Here is a 20,622-nt window from a genome sequence, read left to right as displayed (position 1 = left end):
TACGGATGTCTGGACAGATTGGTGTATTTATTGTTTCATATTTACATTAGCAAGGAATGAAACTAACAAAAAAAAGTGAGACAAGCTTCTTACAGAGGAAAGTAAATGTCACACGCTGTATATTTGTCATCGTAAAACGCGGGGGAAACCGGTCTCATAGCATTCAACAATGTAGCCGGTAAGTCTGGAGAACATACTAAATTACGGCTGTGTAAAATAACCGAAATTAAAAAGTGCCAATCATAAGTGCTATAATGTTTAAACAAAGCTAGTGAGAATAACAATACCCAGAGAAAACTGGATTATTTAGAGATTTAATAGATCCCTAAGATTGACGTTGTTTCCCCAAATGCTGATGACAAGACCAAAGATGCTAAAAAAAAACTGTGGACCATCAATACCACCTACTTGTAATTAAAGGTCCAATCAAAAGATTGATTTCTTTTTCTCTTGCTACCATTAAATAAATCAAACTATGTTAGGTGAACAAATTAGTTCCTCAACTGCCCTCAAATCCATGCAAGAATTAGGACAATCCCAGTTGTCAGTATCTATGTACGTCTAGAGCAGGGAAACAAGGGAAGATATGCCATTCATTCCTGCTAGATTTGGGTTTTCTACACATCTTAATTGCTTCAGTATACCCTTCTGTCTCCATTTCTTGAAATCACTTGCTAGCCTTGATTCAAACCACAAGCTCATTAAGTGCTTGAGGGTTAAATAAGCAACAGAGAGGTGCTGCATTCAGGGTATTTGCTTTCTGCCACTGCCTGACTTATCATGCTCAAAGCTGCATTAAGAGAGTCTTTATTAAAAAAAACAAATAAATAAAATAAAAATCTGACAGCCACAGATGCAAGGCTTTTATTTCTCACACTACACTACTGTTCTTGGCATCAAACAGAGAGAAGGCCTGAGGACTGTGATTTATATACAAAAAATCCAAAAGCACACCTGGCTTTTCAGCTCTGAGGTAGCATCCCAGCCTCGTGACGGATGTCTCGGGAGCGCAGTTGGAGTGTGCGAACGCAACGGTAAACGCTACACAGTTAGGTGAGCCTGTCTAGCAGCTCCAGTCCAGATGAATTAGTTAGTCTATGTCCATAGGGGGGGGCTATATAGACTATGCACACTATATTGACTATGTACAAATTCACATTTGCATCATTATCAGTTTGATCTGATTCAGGCAAAGCACTTAATTATGAATTTATGATTAAATTTTTTTTATTTAATTTTACCCTCGTTTAATTTTACTCTCGTAACCAAACAAGGTAAAAAATGTTAAGATGCACAGTTAATAAAGGATCTAGGATGTGGCTGAGGGTGGCTCAGAGGTTGCATATTTCTAACCGTGTTGTCAAACATGAGCGGATCAAAAAAAAAAAAAAAAAGCAAAGGTTTCCATTCTGAACGTCCCAATTGCATACAGTCCAACCTTATGACTATAGACAATGTATGATTTTTTTAAAAAGTCCCCCCCCCCACAGATCTCCCTCAGGAATGACAAGAATGCAGTCACTGGCCTATAGGAGGAACGAGGAAGAGTAGGAACCAAACCAAAGTGAAACTTTTCTGCTCCTCTTAAGTCACAAAAAGTCACCAACAAGACCAGTATAACCCTGTTTTTGCTCGTGTCCTCGCAAGCGTCCTGGGAAAACAGAAATGGGACAGAACGCTTTGTGGTCACATGGTGCCACCTGCCGTCTAAGGCTGGGAGCTGCCCTGGCTGTCGGGGTCAGTGCCTGAGGAGCTGGTGTCAGAGTCTGAGTCGCCGTCATTGTCTTCGGACAGGCACTTCTCACGCACCCGTCTCTGGATGGCACTCAGGCGTGCCAGGAGACCCTGGTAGTCGAAACGACCCCTCTTCTCTCCAAAGGGATCCTACAATCAGGGATGGAAATGCGTTAAAATTCTGTGTTCTAGATTCCGAAATATATTTTGATACAATTTATGGTTCACTCTGTACATGCCACACGCATGTAGGTGAGTTGTTTTTGTGGGTGGAACCCTTTGTCTAATGAGCGTGCTGGGAGTGTCACACACAAACAAAAAAAATGAATAGTAATACAGCCTCATGTAGACTATACAGATGTTTTATTACATAGCAAAGTATGCAGTAAAGAAATCGGTCATTACATGCTCTAAAGAACAGAACAGTTGTGTCTGTGAATAAAGTGGTGCACAGCTTTCCCGCAGCGACTTTCCTGCTCGTTTCTCCTAGCAACCAAATGCATTGATGTTTCGAAATGTCAAAAAGGGCAGCTCAATAATAGTTGACAGGGAAGATGTACACGACACAACACCAAGCGTTACTATTACACTTCCTGCCTGCGTGTGGTATAACAGCGAGCCAGGAGGCGCGTGTTACTCGTTACCTGCATGTTCTGTCCTTGCAAATGAAGGCGGTCTTTGCAGACTCCCTCATAGAAGTCATAGTACTCCAGAAAGGACTTCTCCATCACACTCCTGACAAAATAATAAAAAAAAAAGCAATGTTAATGTAAATAAGCAACCTTTCCTCATTTTTGTTGTGTATACTGTGTACTCTGTGTCTGATAAATGCTGTAAATGTGTACTATACACAATTAAGTAATTTACTCGCACAGCCAAATGCTTATTCAAAAAATTGAATATTCTAGCCAAAAAAGTGGTTACAATTTCCTGTTTGAGACCTCAAACAGGAAATTGGTTACAAATGAAAGCAGACATATTCCTGACAAAATAAATAAAAGTTGCACCATTTTCTCTTAAAATGGTGCAACTGAAGGGACAGAGATACAACTCCATAAATATTCTAGAAGACAGAAAAAGAAACGTATGCTGTTCATTTGTTTGTGTGCGCGCATTTCCTTAGTCCCTGTGACAGGGAATGAATACCATAACACACCTTGGGTATGGGACTTCTGGTAGGGGTGTTGAAATTGATCTCATAGTCAATGCAACATGATGCAGATGTGGACGATTCTGCATCCATGCAGTGCATAATTAAATATATGATGTCGATTGCTGATTTTATGCGTTTTTTTCGGCAGAAACTGACACCAAGAAAAATGCTGCATGCAATGCTGCACAGCCAAACGAACGTTGGCGCTCAACATCCATGTGGATGCTTTGATTTGCTCCTATCAGCAGAAAAACGTTCAGCGTTCAATCTGCACTCACCTGATCGGCAGAAAAACACCTGCGTGAACGAGGCCTTAACAAGTGAACGTTCACACATCTATTACTAAGGGTGATGGGTTAAGAGGAACCATTTCATTGTGTGTGTTTTATCACTTTCACTTTGCATAATAAAACAAGAAAAAAAAACTATTTCAGCTCAAATGCTTTATCCTGAAAGATCACTATGAGGAAAAAAAAAAAATCTATAATCTATAATTAAAGAAACATATTACAAGTAAAGAAAAATATTTTCAATGTCAGTCATGCATATGAAAGCGAATCCAGGTGACTGGAATACGAGGAGTGGCACTAATTATGGAGGAGGAAGGCATGAGTGGCATCAGAAATGCCAAACACACTCACCACAAAGCCTCAGGGCAGGGCACTTTGCCCTCCAACATGTCACAGACTGCCACGCGCATGGTCTCGTGACGAATGCACTCGTTGTAGTTCTTACTGTCTCCTGGATGCCTCTCCTATGAAAGAAAAGGAGAAAAAAATGGGACACCAGATGAAAATGAACTATGTAACTAGACATTGAACTGTTACCCATCCTTTCTTGGATCACACGCAAATTATATGATGAGCATGAAATTCTCGTCCGTGGTGAGATTCTTCACTTGATTCTTACTGCCTTGTATAAAAAAATAGCCTGCCAATAACCATATTTACAGTTGAAACCAAAAGTTTACATACACTGTATAAAGACATAACGTTTTGTTTCTTACTGTCTGATATTAAATCATACACATTTTTGGATTCTCAAAATAATTTCTATTTGCTAAATGTCAAAATAATGTTTGAGAGAATTTTGAGATTTTCTTATTACTTTCTTCAAAGTCAAAAGTTTACATACATTTGCTTAGTACTTGGTAGAATTGCCTTTAAACTGATGGACTTGACACAAACAATGTGGGTCTCCTTCCACAAGCTTCTCACAATAGTTTTATGGAATTTTGGCCCATTCCTCCTGACAGAACTGGTGTAATTGAGTCAGGCTTGTAGGTCGCCTTGCTCTCACACATATTTTCAGCTCCGACCACAAATTTTCTATGGCTTTGTGATGGCCACTCCAAAACACTGACTTTGTTGTCCTTATGCCACTTTGTAACCAACTTTGCAGGGTCCAATGCTTAGGGTCATTGTCCATGTGGAAGACCCATTTTAGCCCAAGATATAACCTCCTGGCTGATGTCTTAAGATGCTGCTTCAATATTTCAACATACTGCGCGGGTCAGTGGTGACCTAGCGGTTAAGGAAGCGGCCCCGTAATCAGAAGGTTGCCGGTTTGAATACCGATCCGCCAAGGTACCACTCAGCAAAGCACAGTCCCGACACACTGCTCCCCGGGCGCCTGTCATGGCTGCCCAGTGCACACTCAGGGTGATGGCTTAAACGCAGAGGACAAATTTCACTGGGTGCACTGTGTGCTGTGCATCACAAGTGACAATCTTCACTTTTCTTCATGATGCTATCTATTTTCTGAAGTGCACCTATCCCTCCTGCAGCAAAACAACCCCACACAACATGACGCCGTCACCTCCGTACTTCACAGCTGGGATGGTGTTCTTAGGCTTGAAGGCATCCCCCCTTTTTCCTCCAAATATGACGATGGTCATTATGGCCAAACAGTTCTTTTTTTTTTCTTTTTTCATCAGACCACAGGACGTCTCCAGAAATTAGGGTCTTTGTCCCTGTGTGTATTTGCAAAGTGCACATTTACAGCATTTACAGCAAGTGTAATCTGGGTTTTCTTTAATGTTACTCTTGTGGAGTAACAGCGCATGTCGGTGCACACAGTGAAATATGTCCTCTGCATTTAACCAATCACCCTTGGTGAACAGTGGGCTGCCATGACAGGCACCCGAGGAGCAGCGCGTGGGGATGGCGCTTTGCTCAGTGGCTCCTCAGTGGCACCTTGATGGATCGGGATTCTGATTACGGGGCCGCTTCCTTAACCGCTAAGACACCACTGCCCAATGTGGCACCTTAAGGCATCCGGAAATTGCTCTTGTGGAGGTCCACAATTCTCTTCCTGATGTCTTGGCTGATTTCTTTAGACTTTCCCATGGTGTCACAAAAGTAAGCAGTGTGTTGAGATGTGCCTTTAAATACATCCACAGGCGTGCCTCCAATCAACACAAGTGGTGTCCGTTAACCTATCAGATGCTTCCAAAGCCATGACGTCATCATCTGGGCTTTCCCAAAGAGTTTAAAGTCATAGTAACTTTAGTGTATGCAAACTTAAAAAAATAAAATCTCTCATGCATTATTTTGACATTTAGCAGATAAATTATTTTAAGAAACCAAACAGGCCTAAAACTTAAAGGGTTTTGTATGATTTAATATCAGACAGTAAGGAAAAAAAATTGTGTTTTTATACAGTGTATGTAAACTTTTGGTTCCAACTGTATATCAGCACTACATTTCACAGATACATTAAGGACAGACAAGTACATTATATACATAAACATAAAGAGTCAGCTTCCTCTTCAATGATTAAGCCTATATCCTCCTTTTAGTATAGGAATAGGGTTAATTCATGAATGGGAACAGTTGTGCAATTAGTCAGGCTTTATCTAGTGGTGCCCACTAGCAAGTACAAATCTTCCTTGGAGGATCAGGTGTCCCTTACACTGCAGCTTTAGACAAATTCAGGCTCATTTGTTACAATACTGCCTTCATCTAGAAAGCACTAAAAGCACTAAACGAAGTGAAAATGTTCCTCCAATAAGTGTGTGTGTGTGTGTTAGGAGATGCAGGGTTGCAGTCATGCTTTACCTGTTCAAAGCCAGGCTCATTGTGGTAGGGGTTTTCTGTCATCAGGGACTGGATGGAGATTAAAACAGAGGAGATACTCTGAGCGGGGCTCCATGCTGGACCTGTCCAGGTGCTGCCGTGTCGAACACACATAGTACTGGTCAACCAGCTGAGTCAACAGCGACACTCTTAACATCAAACAGGAACCATAGTAATCTGATGGAAAAACTATGGCAACTGCCCTAACAAGTTCTAGGGGGTCAGAATGGGGCAAATGCCACAATTAAGTGGAAGCTACCAAGCACCATTCTAATTTTATCAATGCAGAAGGTGCTTCATTTTTTGTTTTATAACGCTGCACTGGGTCATAAACCGTAGAACCACGCATGGTTATTATATTTTGAATGTGTAGAATCTGATCCTTGGCGTGAGGTATGGCACCAACTGCGGTACTAAATGAATTTTTACCGCTATTGGCTACAACAGTTCCGCATTAAAATAATTCCCAAGACAACAACGACAGATCCAATCATTAATAAATCTGCTTTTCTGCATGATTAATACCTAAAGTACAAATACCAGGTTTTATGCCACTAAAGCGAATGGAGAATTGTGAAAATATAAACCCGTAATCCTTTTGAGCAATACTGGCTAATCCTTTTTCATTTCAGCAGCAGAACAGAAGTGGAATCAAACTTTCCCCCCATACAGAACAATGTAATGGAACAACAAAAATACACATCATTAGAAAAATATATATAAACAAATAAAAACTAAATAGAAAATCCCTAATAGGAATTGAGGGGACCACCAGACAGGGCCCACCAGTATCATGTAAGAAGTTACGGCAGCTAATAACTGGGTTGGAGGTGAATGAGCAGCCTTACCCAAGGATACTGAGGCACACTTTGCCATTGCGATAGAAATTTGGGTTGAAGCGCACGGTGTTGTGTCCTGTGGTGATGAGCTTCACCCGTGGTGGGTGGATGGGGTAGTCCGGGGGGCAACGGAAAAGAAAGAGGAAGAAGCCCCCCTCATAAGGTGTGTCAAATGGTCCTGTTATGAGGGCATGGATCTGAAAAGAGGGAGGCTGAATGAGTCACATTCTGCAGAAAAATAAAACAGTCTCTGATATGGATTAAGTGGACAGTGAGTAAGCGAGTCAATATGACGGTTTTAATTAGTCTTGATTAGTCAGGTAACACTTCACTGGACTTAAATTAGGAAATTAAATCAAACATCTCATACCACATCTGGTAAAGCAGAGGATTCTGATTGGTGGGAATTATAAAACCCTATAATGCACAGGAACAGCAACCATTCTGGGTGCAGCGAATATTCTTTCTATGAATTATACAACAAAATCATATAATTCAGTCCACAAACAGGTTTTTGTTTGTATTAACAATTGTCCACACGGAGGCGTTATCTGAAATGTTGTCCACACCGAGACGCAGAGAATGGCTGTTTTGACCCTCCCTCCACTCCTGTTAGTGGCGCTGTAACTCCCCGGTCTCAACAAAAGTACTCTCCTTGTTTCGAGTCTCGTTCTCCTCTGTTAAACAGCCAGAAACTTGCCGGTTCAAATCCCGATCTGCCAAAGTGCCACTGAGCAAAAGCACCGTCCCCACACGCTGCTCCCTGGCCACCTGTCATGGCTGCCCACTGCTCACCAAGGGTGATGGTTAAAAGCAGAGGACACATTAATGATGTGTTTGGGGTTATAGGTCAGTGCTATTTTATAAAAAAGAAGCCAGAGAAGATAAATTAATTCTGGAAAATAACCAATCTGGTCTCCATGAGGATGCAAGGTCAGATCAGATGGACATTTTTCCCATTTTAGTGAAAAACAAACATTGTCGTGACTTTAATTATTACTTACATTAAGAAACTGTGAAATTACTCCATGTCAGGGTTTGGTTACTGTTTCACAGCATATTTGTTTTGATACTGTAAGGTTATTAAACATCCCCTGACAGTTTATATAGCTCTTAGTGGACCCCTAATACTGTATCTGAAGCCTCTTTCGTAAATTCAGCCACACAATGAGATTTCCCCAGGAAGCGTGCTTCAGTGTCTGCAGCTTTAAACGGTAACGAGGAGGAGATTCATGGAAATGACGCCACCAGCCACAATATTTGGCACAGACAGGGAGTCGTGTCGCCGTTTTTCCAAAAAAAAAAAAAAAAAAAAAAAAAATGTAATAAACCCACTGATTCTTCAGAGTCTCGTGTGACTGAACTAAAAAAAAAATACATTGTGCTCATTTTTAACAAAGCAACTGCAATGCCTCACACCATGACGGTCGGTGGAGTTACTTTATTTATTTTTTAGGGGAGGGGTGCAAAATTCCCTGGACACACTCTTTACCCCTTTTGCCATTTCTAGCCACTGCAGGACCAAAGACAGGCTAGTGAAAATTTCATGTCGTGGGATTTTAGAAAAAACAATAATCAAATCAATGTACTCATACGTAGGCTCCATCGTTGGAAGACGAATAGTTGCCAAGTGTCAGAAAATACCTTAGTCATGTCATGCGGATCAGGGACAACAAACATGCCTGGAGGAGGTTCCTTATAGATGGACATGATATCTCTGTGGATTAAAAAGAAGACAAGAAAGGTCAACTCTAACGCAGCAAGCAGCGCTGCTAAAATGCACTTTTACACTCAGTATCATCATCATCATCATCTTCATAACCATGATGCATTTGACTGGAGTATTCAAAGGACTCAGTCCATGTCAGGCGGACACTCCAGGTTTTACAAACTACCGTAAAACCGAAAGTGTCCTGGTTGTAGTTTTGACTCGACGCCCTTGTTCCAGCGGAACAGTGCGGTAGTTCACACCGCCTCGGTGCTGTCAGGGATGTTCTAGGGAGACGAAGCCCGTTTAGGGAATTACGTCAGACGGCCACGATGTTTAAAATGCCAGCCGTGACGAAATAAAATCACGAAATGACCCGAGCGCTCCGCAGTCCGCGGCAGGGTCCGGGCCGAGCTCCGCACCTTTTTATCCGGAGGATGCACTGCTGCGACGCCTTCTCGTTGTCCCAGTCGGTGCTGAGCGTGGGGTCCCAGGACGTGGCGTGGATGTGCGACAGGAGGCCCGCTCCTGCCAGGTTCGGCCCGATGCTGATGGGCAGCGTGGGCGCCACGGCGGAGGGGCGCGGAGACGTCGGAGCTCACCGCCGTGCCGAAGACGCCCACCCCGCCCGCGTACGCGCTCTCCACGGCGCTGATGGCGTACGCGATCATGGGAGCCTCCACGGTCAGGTCGCTCTCCGCGGCGGCCGCCGGCGAAGGGGAGGCCGGGTTCGCGCCGCCGACCGAGTGCCCCGCCAGGGTGTGGACGGTACCCAGAGTCGGCAAGAGCAGAGCCCCGTTGCCCTGGCTGGCTCCCACCGCCGAACCGACGGCCCCGTTGGACTCCTCTCCAGCGTTGTCCGCCATTGCCCTCAAACGTCAGCACACGAGCCGGATTCGGTTCTAGCGAGTTCGCGTTTCTTCGTCTTCACTTTCTCCCGTCGTCCTCACAGCGGCGGCTAACGAGGGGACAAAAGGGAAACGAAGTTCGGCGAAGCGGGAAACGGCGCTACGGCATGCTGCGCTCGGCGGCCCCGTCGACCCCTCCGGCAAGACGTCGGTGTTCACGGAGTCAAAAACAGCGGCTCCCGAACGCAGGCACCGGAGGGGCGGCCGCTGCTGCTTCCACCAGTCGCCCAGCGCCGACGTAGCCTCCAGCCCGCGGTGTGTCACGGTGCTTTCCTGTTTTCTGAAGCACTTCCTCCTCAGGCCGTGGAGCAGCGCCCCCCAGCGGCCACCCAGCGGCAGCGGCGGAGCAGCGCCCCCCAGCGGCCATCCAGCAGCGGAGCAGCGACCCCCAGCGGCCATCCAGCAGCGGAGCAGCGACCCCCAGCGGCCACCCAGCGGCAGCGGCGGAGCAGCGCCCCCCAGCGGCCACCCAGCGGCAGCGGCGGAGCAGCGCCCCCCAGCGGCCACCCAGCGGCAGCGGCGGAGCAGCGCCCCCCAGCGGCCACCCAGCGGCAGCGGCGGAGCAGCGCCCCCCAGCGGCCATCCAGCAGCGGAGCAGCGACCCCCAGCGGCCATCCAGCGGCGGAGCAACCAGAGCGACTTGCAATCGGCAGATGTGGAAAGTAACGAATAACATTTTAGTCACGTTACTGGAATTTGGGTAGTTTTTTTGTGACTAATTTGTAGTTTTTAAAGTTGTTTTAATCAAGCTACATTGGAAATCCCGCATCCCGCTGCTGAGTAAAAATTGAACTGAACCGAAACGAACCGTCTGAACCGAGAGGAAATTCCCACTACGTTGTTGTAGACTAATATACTGCAGCGCCCAATATTGCATTTACATTTAAGGCATTTGGCAGATGCCCTTATCCAGAGAGACTTACAACGTGCTTTCATGTTACCATCAATGAAGTGATCAATTCTAGTTCACTAGGACCCCCAACTATGAATACAATCTTTTTATTCACATTTGTTGTAGTTTCTATACATAAATAAGACAAAAAGAAGGTTCCAAGTTAATCTAAATATTCTCAAAAGAGGAAGGTCTTGAGCTGTCGTTTGAAAATACTCAGTGACTGAGCTGTTCTGACCTCGAGGGGAAGTTCATTCCACCACCGAGGGGCCAAGATGGAGAAGAGTCTAGATGAGAGTCTTCCTTTTACCTTCAGAGATGGAGGGACCAGGCGAGCAGTACTGGAGGCTCGGAGTATACAAGGTGCAGTGCGAGGTGTAATAAGGGCTGTGAGGTAGGATGGTGCTACTCCATGTTTGGCTTTGTAGGCCAGCATCAGTATTTTGAACCTGGGAGCCAGTGGAGGGAGCGTAGCAGAGGGGCGGTGTGGGAGAATTTGGGAAGGTTGAAGATCAGTCGTGCTGCTGCATTTTGTATGAGTTGTAGAGGTCGGATGGTACATAGTGGTAGACCAGCTAGAAGGGAGTTACAGTAGTCCTAGTGCCGGAAATCTAAACGGACTATCAGAAAAGAAAGGGCCAACACGACAACCAATCAGAAAACAGCAACATTGTACGTGGGTGAATGCAACACAGCCACCAATAAAAAAAAGACGTCCTGGAATTCGTCGCGTTATTCTGCTATTTGTAACAAAATCAATGTTTTATATCAATGTTACAACAATTTCAAAACTTGTTTGACATCTTAGAGAATGTTGCCCATATAATTAGCATGAGTTTATCAGAGTGTCTGAAGCGTAAAGTTTTACAACCTGTTCAACTCCTGTCCAGAACAAGTAGTCTTGGTGATCTTTCATTATCACAGGATGACTGACATATTATAATCATCTCTCTTCAAAAAGGCTAAATAATTTTATTGAATGGTCTCTGCCATGTATAAAATCTGACAAATTAATAACAACACTTTAGCTGACAGACAGCTCTTTGTGCACCGTTGGACAGAGGTGTCAGCTTTTAAAACTTCCACATGAAATGTGCTGGTAAGTCTCATATATAAGTCTATATATGCTTTTTTGTATCCCAAACATTGATGAAACCGAACAAGAGATTTACAGTCTAATGCTGTAGTGTTCGGTGGGTCAGGGCACTTGATTATATTCCTTATATCAGCAGTCAGTGGGATCATTTGTCAGTTAAGACAAATTATATTATCTATATACGTATGTAGAAAGAAAAAAACAAACACCATTTGTTCATAAGGGATTGTTTAACGTTTTTACAGTTTTGGATACTTATATTTTGACTTCAATTTCTCTTTTTTATTGTAATGTTTGAGTTGAACCATACAATTCAGAATTTGGCCCTCTTATATATATAAAAAATTATTTAACATTAATATGAGTTCCCCTAGCCTGTAAATGGCGATTGGTGTAAAGACCTTTAAAATGTTTTATAGGGTTAGAAAATGGTCTGAACATAGTTTGTACATTATACTGCCTAAAAGTTGAACAAAAGAACTAGTGCTGGATTGGATTGTCCTTTTTTATATCAAGTAATTGAAAGTACCTAACATTTTTAATTTGGGTACTTTTACTTTAGTAGAATTCTAAGAAAATGAAGATACTTTTACGTGACATTTTTTTTCCACCTATGACAATCAGCAGTTACATGGACAGTCCCCCTAGAGCAATTTAGGGTTAAGTGTCTCTTGCTCAGGGACCTAGGTCTTTGGGTTTGTAGGCAAGTGTGTTACCCATTACACTCCTACCACCCTACTTGGGGTTTTGGCCCTTTAAATTTGACAATAAGCAGCATCACCTCCACATATGACTAGCATTCAGATTCAGTACTATGGGTCTATTTTTCGAGTTTGCAACTTGTAGGCAGTTTTATTCCTAATATGAATATTGATTATTATTAGCATTCATCCAGTGTCAATACTGAAGTCAGCAAGTGAAAATATCTACAGTCAACAGAGCATTTTGAAGATAATAAGTACACTGCATTTAAACCGTGGAAAATAATCTATAATAGTAACTTCAATAATAATTTCTGATATACCACCAGCAGGTGCCCAATTAGCACAGTTTGAGAACCAAGGGTTCAGTGTAATCCACCACTTGAGGTTTCATGTTTGATGCAAGATTACAACTTCCTGGTCATTAACTCACAGCCTCCTATATTTACAGACCAGTTCATTTGTTGGATGGGGAAAAAAAAAAAAAAAAAAAAAAACCCTAAAAGGGAGGAGAAAAAGTCCTTTACATACTGCATAAGTACTGTGTACTTCCTGCATCTGATCAATACTGCTTTAGATTGAAGTGCCCATGCAATTATGATTTAAACAGAAAGTAAATAAGCAATTTAAAAAAAAAAAAAAAAAAAAAAAAAAAAGAGTGCATTAAATCATACATTTTGGGCAGCCAGAAATAAAGAAATCTTCACATTTGGGGGATCTCAGCTAAGATTGTGCATCCTTTAATGCTCACTCCAAACATTACTACAGCAGGACCTCCAGCCAGTCACTGCATTTTTGATTAATGCTAACCAACTGATTTACAGATTTAGTGAAAGAATTTAGCAGAGTGCAAGGATAGACCCCATCTCATCTTACAGAACACACACACTAAAGGTTATCCCAACCATTTATTTAGACGGACCATCCAGACCAAAGTAAGATTTTACATAAAACTCAGAGGTAGGGGGAGGGGAAAAAGAACTGAAAACATAAAAAGTAGTATTATTGGAATGGCGATGCCACGGCCTCGAGCTGCACATCAGAGTTCCAATTTCTGGGCAGAGGATAGCGGACTTGGGGAGAAGGGTCGTGTCTAAATTACATGGCGAACAGGATAAGGAAAGCCACCATGAGACAGAAGAGCCCCATGGCTTCAGACAGAGCAAAGCCCAAAATGGCATAAGAGAAGAGCTGCTGCTTCAAGGAGGGGTTCCTGAAAAGTGAAAACAGAAGTCAGGAATTGCAAAGTCATGAATTCTGGGTAATTTAACTGCATGAATATTATGAAATTAGCTACTGGTTTAAGTATTTCAAAATGAAAAAAGGCCTATTTTTACAGCATTTAGCAGACACCCTTATCCGGGTGTCGTACAGTGACGTACAGTTAGTAAATTACAGGGACAGTGTCCCCGAAAGCAACTCATGGACATATGGCGGGACTTTGTGGTCTTCTGCGTCATAGGGGAGGCTCTTGCCCACTAGGCTACAGCCATGTGCCTTTTCACACAATTCCAATCATATTTCCACTATTGATCAAGAACTGGACTAGTGTACTCAGGTAATGTGCTTTTTGATCCAAAACTGAACTGAAATAGGCACTATGCTCCATTCCATTATATATTCAAATGGTCAGATGTGTGAAGGAAGAATCCATAAGCAAAATACCTGGCATAACCAATGATGAGGCTGCCAAAAACTGTTCCAATTCCAGCTCCTGATCCTGCCACTCCGACTGTTGCAGCACCAGCACCAATGAATTTGGCTGCAGTGTCGATATCTCGAGACACAGCGCTGGTCTGGAACCCCCGTGTCACACTGAGGACCGAGGTCTCACTTACGGGCAACAGGGCCTACATGTGTGTGAGAATTAACATAAGCAGTCACAGAGCAACAGGAGGCAGATCTATTCCAGACAGAACAGTTTAAGCATATTAATCTGGCAAGGTTACCTGCTCACTTCTGGCTTCAGGTCTGCCGAAGATGGACACTGACACGGGCCGGGCCAGGACTCTGGACCCACTGCGCAGCTGCAACAAACACAAATAAAAACTGACCACCTAATACAAACTAAAAACAAATACATCTGGGTACGCACAGAACAAAAAGGTTCAAAATTCATACAGGGAAAAGAATATAATCCTTACCAAAATAACTAAAAATTTGTTCATGCATGAGTAATTCAGTATGAATATCTAAGCTATTCTACTTTATTTCTGACCATTTGCCACTGATGGGGGGGGGGGGGGGGGGGGGATAAAAATTCTTACCACAGCAGGTGAGGTGACAAACTTAGCACAGGCGTACATCTTTGACGTCTGGGGAGGAAAAACAACGTTTAGGCACTTACAAGCCACTTCGTCTGCTATGCCAGATTCAGAGTGATTAAGAAATTAACTAAAACTGACGTTCTGGCACAATACAGGCAAAAAGAGATGAGGGGGGGGGAGTAAGTAAAAGAACCATGCAAATATGCACAATGCTAAAATCCAGTCTAATGCGATGTGCCCAAGTATTTAGATGAACATCTAACCAGGACCGTTATAGTCCCCCCCGCCGCCCAATCATGGGAGTCGCCATTTGTACAACCTTCTGAACAGGTGACACCACCGGCATGGCAGCGGCCACCCGCGAACCGATAAAAAGAAATCAAACTTCAAAAAAGGACGGGACGTAACGAAGCGAACGGGACCGAACGACTTTCTAAATCTCACGGGCGAATTCGTGGTTCGGGCCCTTACGCCGCCGGCGACATGAAGGTCATCAATAATCCAATGAGTGGACCGCGAACGGCAAGGACGGCGGCCCACCTGTGAAGGCCGGTTTAAAAAAAAAAATATATATACACGCGTGTATAAAACCGAGTATATCCCACGGCTGGTCTGCAGCATGTGGCCCGAATTCGCTGCACTAGCAGCGGCGCTACGACCACTAGGCCCCAAGTCAGACATTTTGCAGAACCGGTACCCTTATATAAAAAAATGAGTGGCTCCCGCAGTCCGGTCCAGCCACGTGGCCCGTGATCGCGGGACATGTTGCAGGTTGAGCCGGACCCCGCGGAACGATTCATTCATTCATTCATTCATTCATTCCAAAATGGCATTGACCGTGACACCCACGGAACGCCCGTCCGCTTCTCGCCCGCTACGCTGACCGGCTTCGGAGAAACGCGACCACGACACGCACGGCGCTCGACAGCCAAATAGACTGAAACCCGCTGAAACCACGAACGAGAAGAAGCACTCAGCCCACCTAGCGGTACAGTACACGCAGGCCCGGGAACCGCGCAGCCTCCAGCGGGTAAGTGTACGGAGGAAACTGTCACCTTGCCATTTATAAGCGGGGGAACCACGTCCTCGACGGCCATTGGGCGGAGGCGAGAGTCCCCGCGCCGCGATTGGCTCAGCGCCGAGCTGGGCCCGCGGCTGGAGCCAATAGCACGGCGCTGGTCGGCACAACGAGACACCCGGTTGGTCGGCGCAGTTTTACGGACGCCGCATGGCTAGAATCCCTCACCGGATTGGATGACGGTGCCGGGATCATTGGCCGGAAGCTGACCTTCACTTCCTGGTGCAGCCAATGTCCTCTGCCGCTATTGGGGCAAAACTATTCTATTACTAAAGCTCCATATGCCGCCATGATTGGCCATTTCTGAACCCCTACGTCGGAAATCGTAGGGGTTATTTACATTTTACATTTACAGAATTTTTCAGACGCCCTTATCCAGAGCGACTTATAATCAGTAGTTACAGGGACAGTCCCCCCTGGAGACACTCGGGGTTAAGTGTCTTGCTGAGGGACACAATGGTAGTAAGTGGGATTTGAACCTGGTTCTTCTGGTTCTAAGGCGAGTGTGTTGCCCACTAGACTACTACCACCTTCATATTTTAATAGTAATTGTTCCGAAAGTGCACTAAACCAATATACTATGCATTTTTTCTTATTACATGTGTATTCATACATTTGCAGAAAACAGGAAAATGTGCAGAGTTAGGGTGGTAGTAGCCTAAACCAAAAGACCCCGGTTCGAACCCCACTTACTACCATCACGTCCCTTAACCCTGAGTGTCTTCAGGGAGGACTGTGTCTCCAGGGGGTCAGTCCAAGGGGGGACTGACTGTATGTCGCCCCCAGATTAATCGTGAACATCTCAAAAGTTCCATTTTAAACAGGGGTGACTCAAAAGTCATGCATATGTGCTCTGTTTATTTACTGTAGTATCTTAACTCTTCTGAGCCAGGAATGTCGTCTGCTCCTTTTACTTGATCATGACTGCACTGATAAAAGTGTTATGCATTAATAAGATGAAGAAAAGAGGCAACTTTTTGGTTCAAACTTATTTAAACCAACTCTCTGTTATCTATTGTAAACAGGGTCTTTATTTAGTTGAGGTTTTTTGCCACTGACGATTATAAGTCTTTTGTGGGTCAAGTCTAGTGATCTAGTGATTAAAGCTATGAACAGTTTCGGCAGCCAACTCCTTTTTGCAAAAAGCCAGATTTAGACGGCCTTTCTATTTCCGCGCTACATGATCTTCAAATAAATATACCGATATATATACTGAGAATGAGCTAAAGTGGGCACATATAGGGGTTCATGGACATCAAAAGGAGGTGAAATGAGCCAGCAAACATGGATTTTATGTAAACGTATTTGCTCTTACCACAGGTGTTAAGATTTTTGGGCAGTGGTGGCCTAGCGGTTAAGGAAGCGCACCGTAATCAGAAGCTTGCCGGTTCGAATCCCAATCCGCCAAGGTGCCACTGAGGTGCCACTGAGCAAAGCACCGTCCCCACACACTGCTCCCCGGGCGCCTGTCATGGCTGCCCACTGCTCACTCAGGGTGATGGGTTAAATGCAGAGGACAAATTTCACTGTGTGCATCGTGTGGTGTGCTGCTGTGTATCACATGTGACAATCACTTCACTTTATTATTATTATTTCAGTATATTTGTAACTATTCATTGTCAAATGAAAAGAATCAAACTATTTGATTTATAAAAAAATTATCTTCTCTTCCCTTTGGTTGCTTCTGTTAGGGATTGCCACAGCTAGTCGACCAGTCTGGCTCTTTGCACAATTAACATGGCAAAAGCTTTGAGCTGGATACCCTTCCTGGTTCAACCCGAAAAGCCATAAGAAACGTGTGTGACATGCATCCCCAGAGGCTGAGTTTTATTTCTAAAAAAAGCGATACAATTGAATCTTCTGGCAATAAATGTAATTATTGAACAGTGGACGGATTTAGTGCAGATACAGATCGCTTTAGATCATAAATAGGTGGCACTGATTGCCAAGGGTACACGTCAGAGGACTTTTATTGTGACACATACATGTCACAGTTGGAACAGGTTGATCCAGCGAGTGTTTTTCATACAACAAACACACCTTCAGAAGCACCGTTATGTTTCCAAGCATAACCATTTCCTGCTCTGTTGGAGGTAAGGAGTGTGTGCTAAAGGAGAGTAACAGCCAACGGAGAAAACATTTACAGGGTAATTATCTATTCTCACTCTCTCACATTCCCATTTTCACCAGCTTGGACACCTGGTAACTGTAGTATTTTTATTGTGTGGCTACAGAGAACAGATGTGTTCAAGCTGTAGATCTTCTGCATGGAGAGCATAACATTTTTAAACATAGAACCATTTTCAAAACAGCACACAGTTTACTTTTGGACTTTGATGCTCAAATCTATGTGCTTGTTATTATCTTTTTTGTTGCAGGGTAGGATGTTTGACATATTATTTTCAGGAGTAATTTTCATCTCGGTGATCAATGGTAAGTTGACATATTTACTTATATTCATGTTATTTGATACTTTCTGTATCTGATATCTGTGTGGATCATATTACATTAATAATTCAGCCAAAACAACAGAATTCAGAACTGAATTTTGGACTAAATTTGCATTAAAAAATATCAATATTTGATGTCTCTCTATTGATATATCACCATGTAAAAAATTGCAATATATTGCGGAATAGATTATATTTTAATACCATTTATCATTTCTAGTGCCCTGTTTAGTGTTTTCATTCAACTTTCCCACAATAAAAGTCCAAGTGAACAGCCCTGTCACACTGCCCTGTAACCATACATGCTTTGGTGAGCTTACCTGGGACGCTGGGGGGATGGGTAGGCTTCGGACAGTTGTCAGCTGTCATCAGGGAAAATGTACTGAGGGAGAAGATTACAAGAACAGGACCAAACTCTCAGTTGAGAAGTTTCCGAGGGGGGATCTCTCTTTGACTATCAGTTCAGTCAAGATCAGCGACCAGAACACATACACGGGCACCTGTAACTATAGTGCAGTCTGCTATTTACAACTTCATGTTTTGGGTGAGTTTTTCTGTAATATTGCATTTGAAATTGCATGGCACTGCATAGTAAACAATTACACAATGTTCCATCCTCTGAATAACTGTAATAACTCTTCAATACTTGCATGTTAGTGTGTATGATATGTATGATAGGGTGGGACTGTAGCTGTAACTACTGATTGTAAGTCGCTCTGGATAAGGGCTGTAAATGTAAATGTGTGGAGTTAATGCTTGAGTACTCGCTTTTCTCTGTAGTTTTTAGTCAGTGGTCTGTTTAAATTCAGCTTCTCTCCTGACATTCTTTGATGCATTGCTTGGGCTTGTTACATACTAATTAGTCTCCTTTGTTTCCTTAGCTAAAGGCAGTAGAATTGCAATCCAAACAGGTCAGTCCCTATCCATAAATCTGCCCAGTGTCAAACCAGTGCGAGTAACTTTCTCCAGAGAGGATTCCAGCCCAGATGATGTGTTGATATGCTCAGTGGAGAACAGTGTGCCCTACTGCAGTCCTGAGTACCGGAAGAGAGTGTCTGTCCACAAGAACTCTCTCACACTGTCAGACGTGGCCCTGTCTGACAGCGGAGTGTTTGCTCTGAAAGACCCCAAGACCAATGGACTCATCAGTGCCCTTTATGTCTCTGTCTCTGCCACAGTTACTCGTAAGTATAGCATAAGTAGTGCATCATTTTGACATCATTATTAGGTCCTGCAATCAATAAAATATAGACAGTAAAGAGAACATTGTCTGTTTTATTATCAGCTATCGGTGCTCATTTCTGGTTTATTTGCACAGGTGGCACAGTTTTTCCAAAGTGTCTCCATTTAGAAAGGTGGACCATGAAAATATTATTTGTGCTGAAATTATTCATTAGTGTACTTTTTCTATGATATGATAATTTATCAAAAATGTATACTAAAATATTTCTTCTAAAATAGATAAATATATATGGAAAAATATATATGTTAATGACTATGTTTATCTGACATTCACAACAAGATGTGTGTTCTGTAGGAATTTAACTGAAATCAATTCTCTCTTACTGTAGGTGAGACGCACTGGAAATCATTTGTTGTAAGGATTGCTCTGCTTCTGCTTATATGCAGTTTAATATTCAGTTTGGCACGATATCTGGAAAAAATGAGTAATAAGCAACAAATGGAGAACAATTGTGCATTTTCAGCCAAACAATAATGCCACTATACTTTTAAATGCCCCATGCTATTCAGTCTATGGATTTTGGACCTTTTTCTGACCTTTCATATTCAGCATCTGGACCTGCTAATTTTTTGGACCTTTTTCTGACCTTTCATATTCAGCATCTGGACCTGCATTTTACTTTACGGTGGCTCTTAGATTCACGCTGATCTGCTCAATATGTTTCACTGGACAGTTTCATCACACTTTTTATGAATTACCGGACAGCCTCTGTGAACTAGACATGTTTAAAGATCTAGTTTTTGTCTATTTTATTTCATATGAATAAATAGAATTAACAATCTGCAACACTGTTTCAGTAAAAAAAAGTGCACAAGCATTGTGGCTTTATTTGTGTAATGTTATGATTTGTAATTTGAGGGCAGTAGTGGCCTAGCGAGGGCAGCGGTGGCCTAGCGGTTAAGGAAGCGGCCTTGTAATCAGAAGGTTGCCGGTTTGAATCCCGATCCGCCAAGGTGCCACTGAGGTGCCACTGAGCAAAAGCACCGTCCCCACACACTGCTCCCCGGGCGCTGGTCATGGCTGCCCACTGCTCACTCAGGGTGATGGGTTAAATGCAGAGGACAAATTTCACTGTGTGCACCATGTGCTGTGCTGCTGTGTATCACATGTGACAATCACTTCACTTAATGCAACATTATCTCCAGTGAAGATATTATAGTTGTATAATTATTTAGTTCACAATCTGAAATTATCTTATTGAAATCAACTAAAAGCATGCTGTAATTTACACTCCAAATGATGTCTACTTTATTTTACATAATTATGTGTTGGAAGGTTGTAGCGTTTGCCCAATTGATTTAGGGAGACATGTTGCTAACTAAACAAAAATGACTGAAACATTTTCATTCTGAAATTGCTTTGTAGAAAATTTAAATTTGGATTAATCTTGGACCAATAAGTACATGTGTGCTGTGCTATTGGAATTTGTACACTCTTTGTAGGCAGAGAGAGAGTGTGTGTGTATGTATGTGTGTG

At 43.2% G+C, this 20,622-nt stretch overlaps 3 protein-coding genes across 6 annotated transcripts; 1 reads left to right on the top strand and 2 right to left on the bottom strand.

Moving 5' to 3' along the window:
- LOC114793416 (ubiquitin-conjugating enzyme E2 Z-like) lies at window positions 1-9,471 on the bottom strand. Its single transcript, XM_028985154.1, is given in 8 exon segments — window positions 1-1,884; window positions 2,379-2,469; window positions 3,529-3,641; window positions 5,947-6,058; window positions 6,813-7,000; window positions 8,448-8,520; window positions 8,934-9,097; window positions 9,099-9,471. Coding segments are annotated over 8 exon segments (1,197 nt in total). The 5' UTR covers window positions 9,378-9,471; the 3' UTR covers window positions 1-1,707.
- Window positions 9,472-12,997: 3,526 nt separating this feature from the next.
- LOC114793436 (ATP synthase F(0) complex subunit C2, mitochondrial-like) lies at window positions 12,998-15,459 on the bottom strand. The gene is made up of 5 exons (XM_028985188.1): window positions 15,358-15,459; window positions 14,376-14,423; window positions 14,058-14,135; window positions 13,774-13,958; window positions 12,998-13,321 (listed from the first exon to the last, which is right to left on the bottom strand). Exons 2-5 carry the CDS (start codon window positions 14,412-14,414, stop codon window positions 13,207-13,209), a joined length of 417 nt encoding a protein of 138 aa, XP_028841021.1. The 5' UTR covers window positions 14,415-14,423; window positions 15,358-15,459; the 3' UTR covers window positions 12,998-13,206.
- Window positions 15,460-16,953: 1,494 nt separating this feature from the next.
- LOC114793422 (uncharacterized) lies at window positions 16,954-20,061 on the top strand. 4 transcript variants are annotated; one of them, XM_028985167.1, is made up of 6 exons: window positions 16,954-17,600; window positions 17,860-17,886; window positions 18,124-18,447; window positions 18,785-18,814; window positions 18,911-19,087; window positions 19,475-20,061. In XM_028985167.1, exons 1-6 carry the CDS (start codon window positions 17,510-17,512, stop codon window positions 19,618-19,620), a joined length of 795 nt encoding a protein of 264 aa, XP_028841000.1. In that variant the 5' UTR covers window positions 16,954-17,509; the 3' UTR covers window positions 19,621-20,061. The 4 variants fall into 4 exon arrangements, with proteins under 4 accessions (XP_028841000.1, XP_028840998.1, XP_028841001.1 ...); XM_028985165.1 differs by having other exon boundaries at window positions 18,785-19,087; XM_028985168.1 differs by lacking the exon at window positions 18,124-18,447 and having other exon boundaries at window positions 17,832-17,886.
- The last annotated feature ends 561 nt before the right edge of the window (window positions 20,062-20,622 follow it).

The sequence above is a fragment of the Denticeps clupeoides genome, chromosome 7, assembly GCF_900700375.1.
Source record: "Denticeps clupeoides chromosome 7, fDenClu1.1, whole genome shotgun sequence".
NCBI lineage: Eukaryota > Metazoa > Chordata > Actinopteri > Clupeiformes > Denticipitidae > Denticeps > Denticeps clupeoides.
The sequence above is the reverse complement of the archived record's forward strand: the minus strand, read 5'-3'. Positions and strand labels throughout refer to the sequence as shown.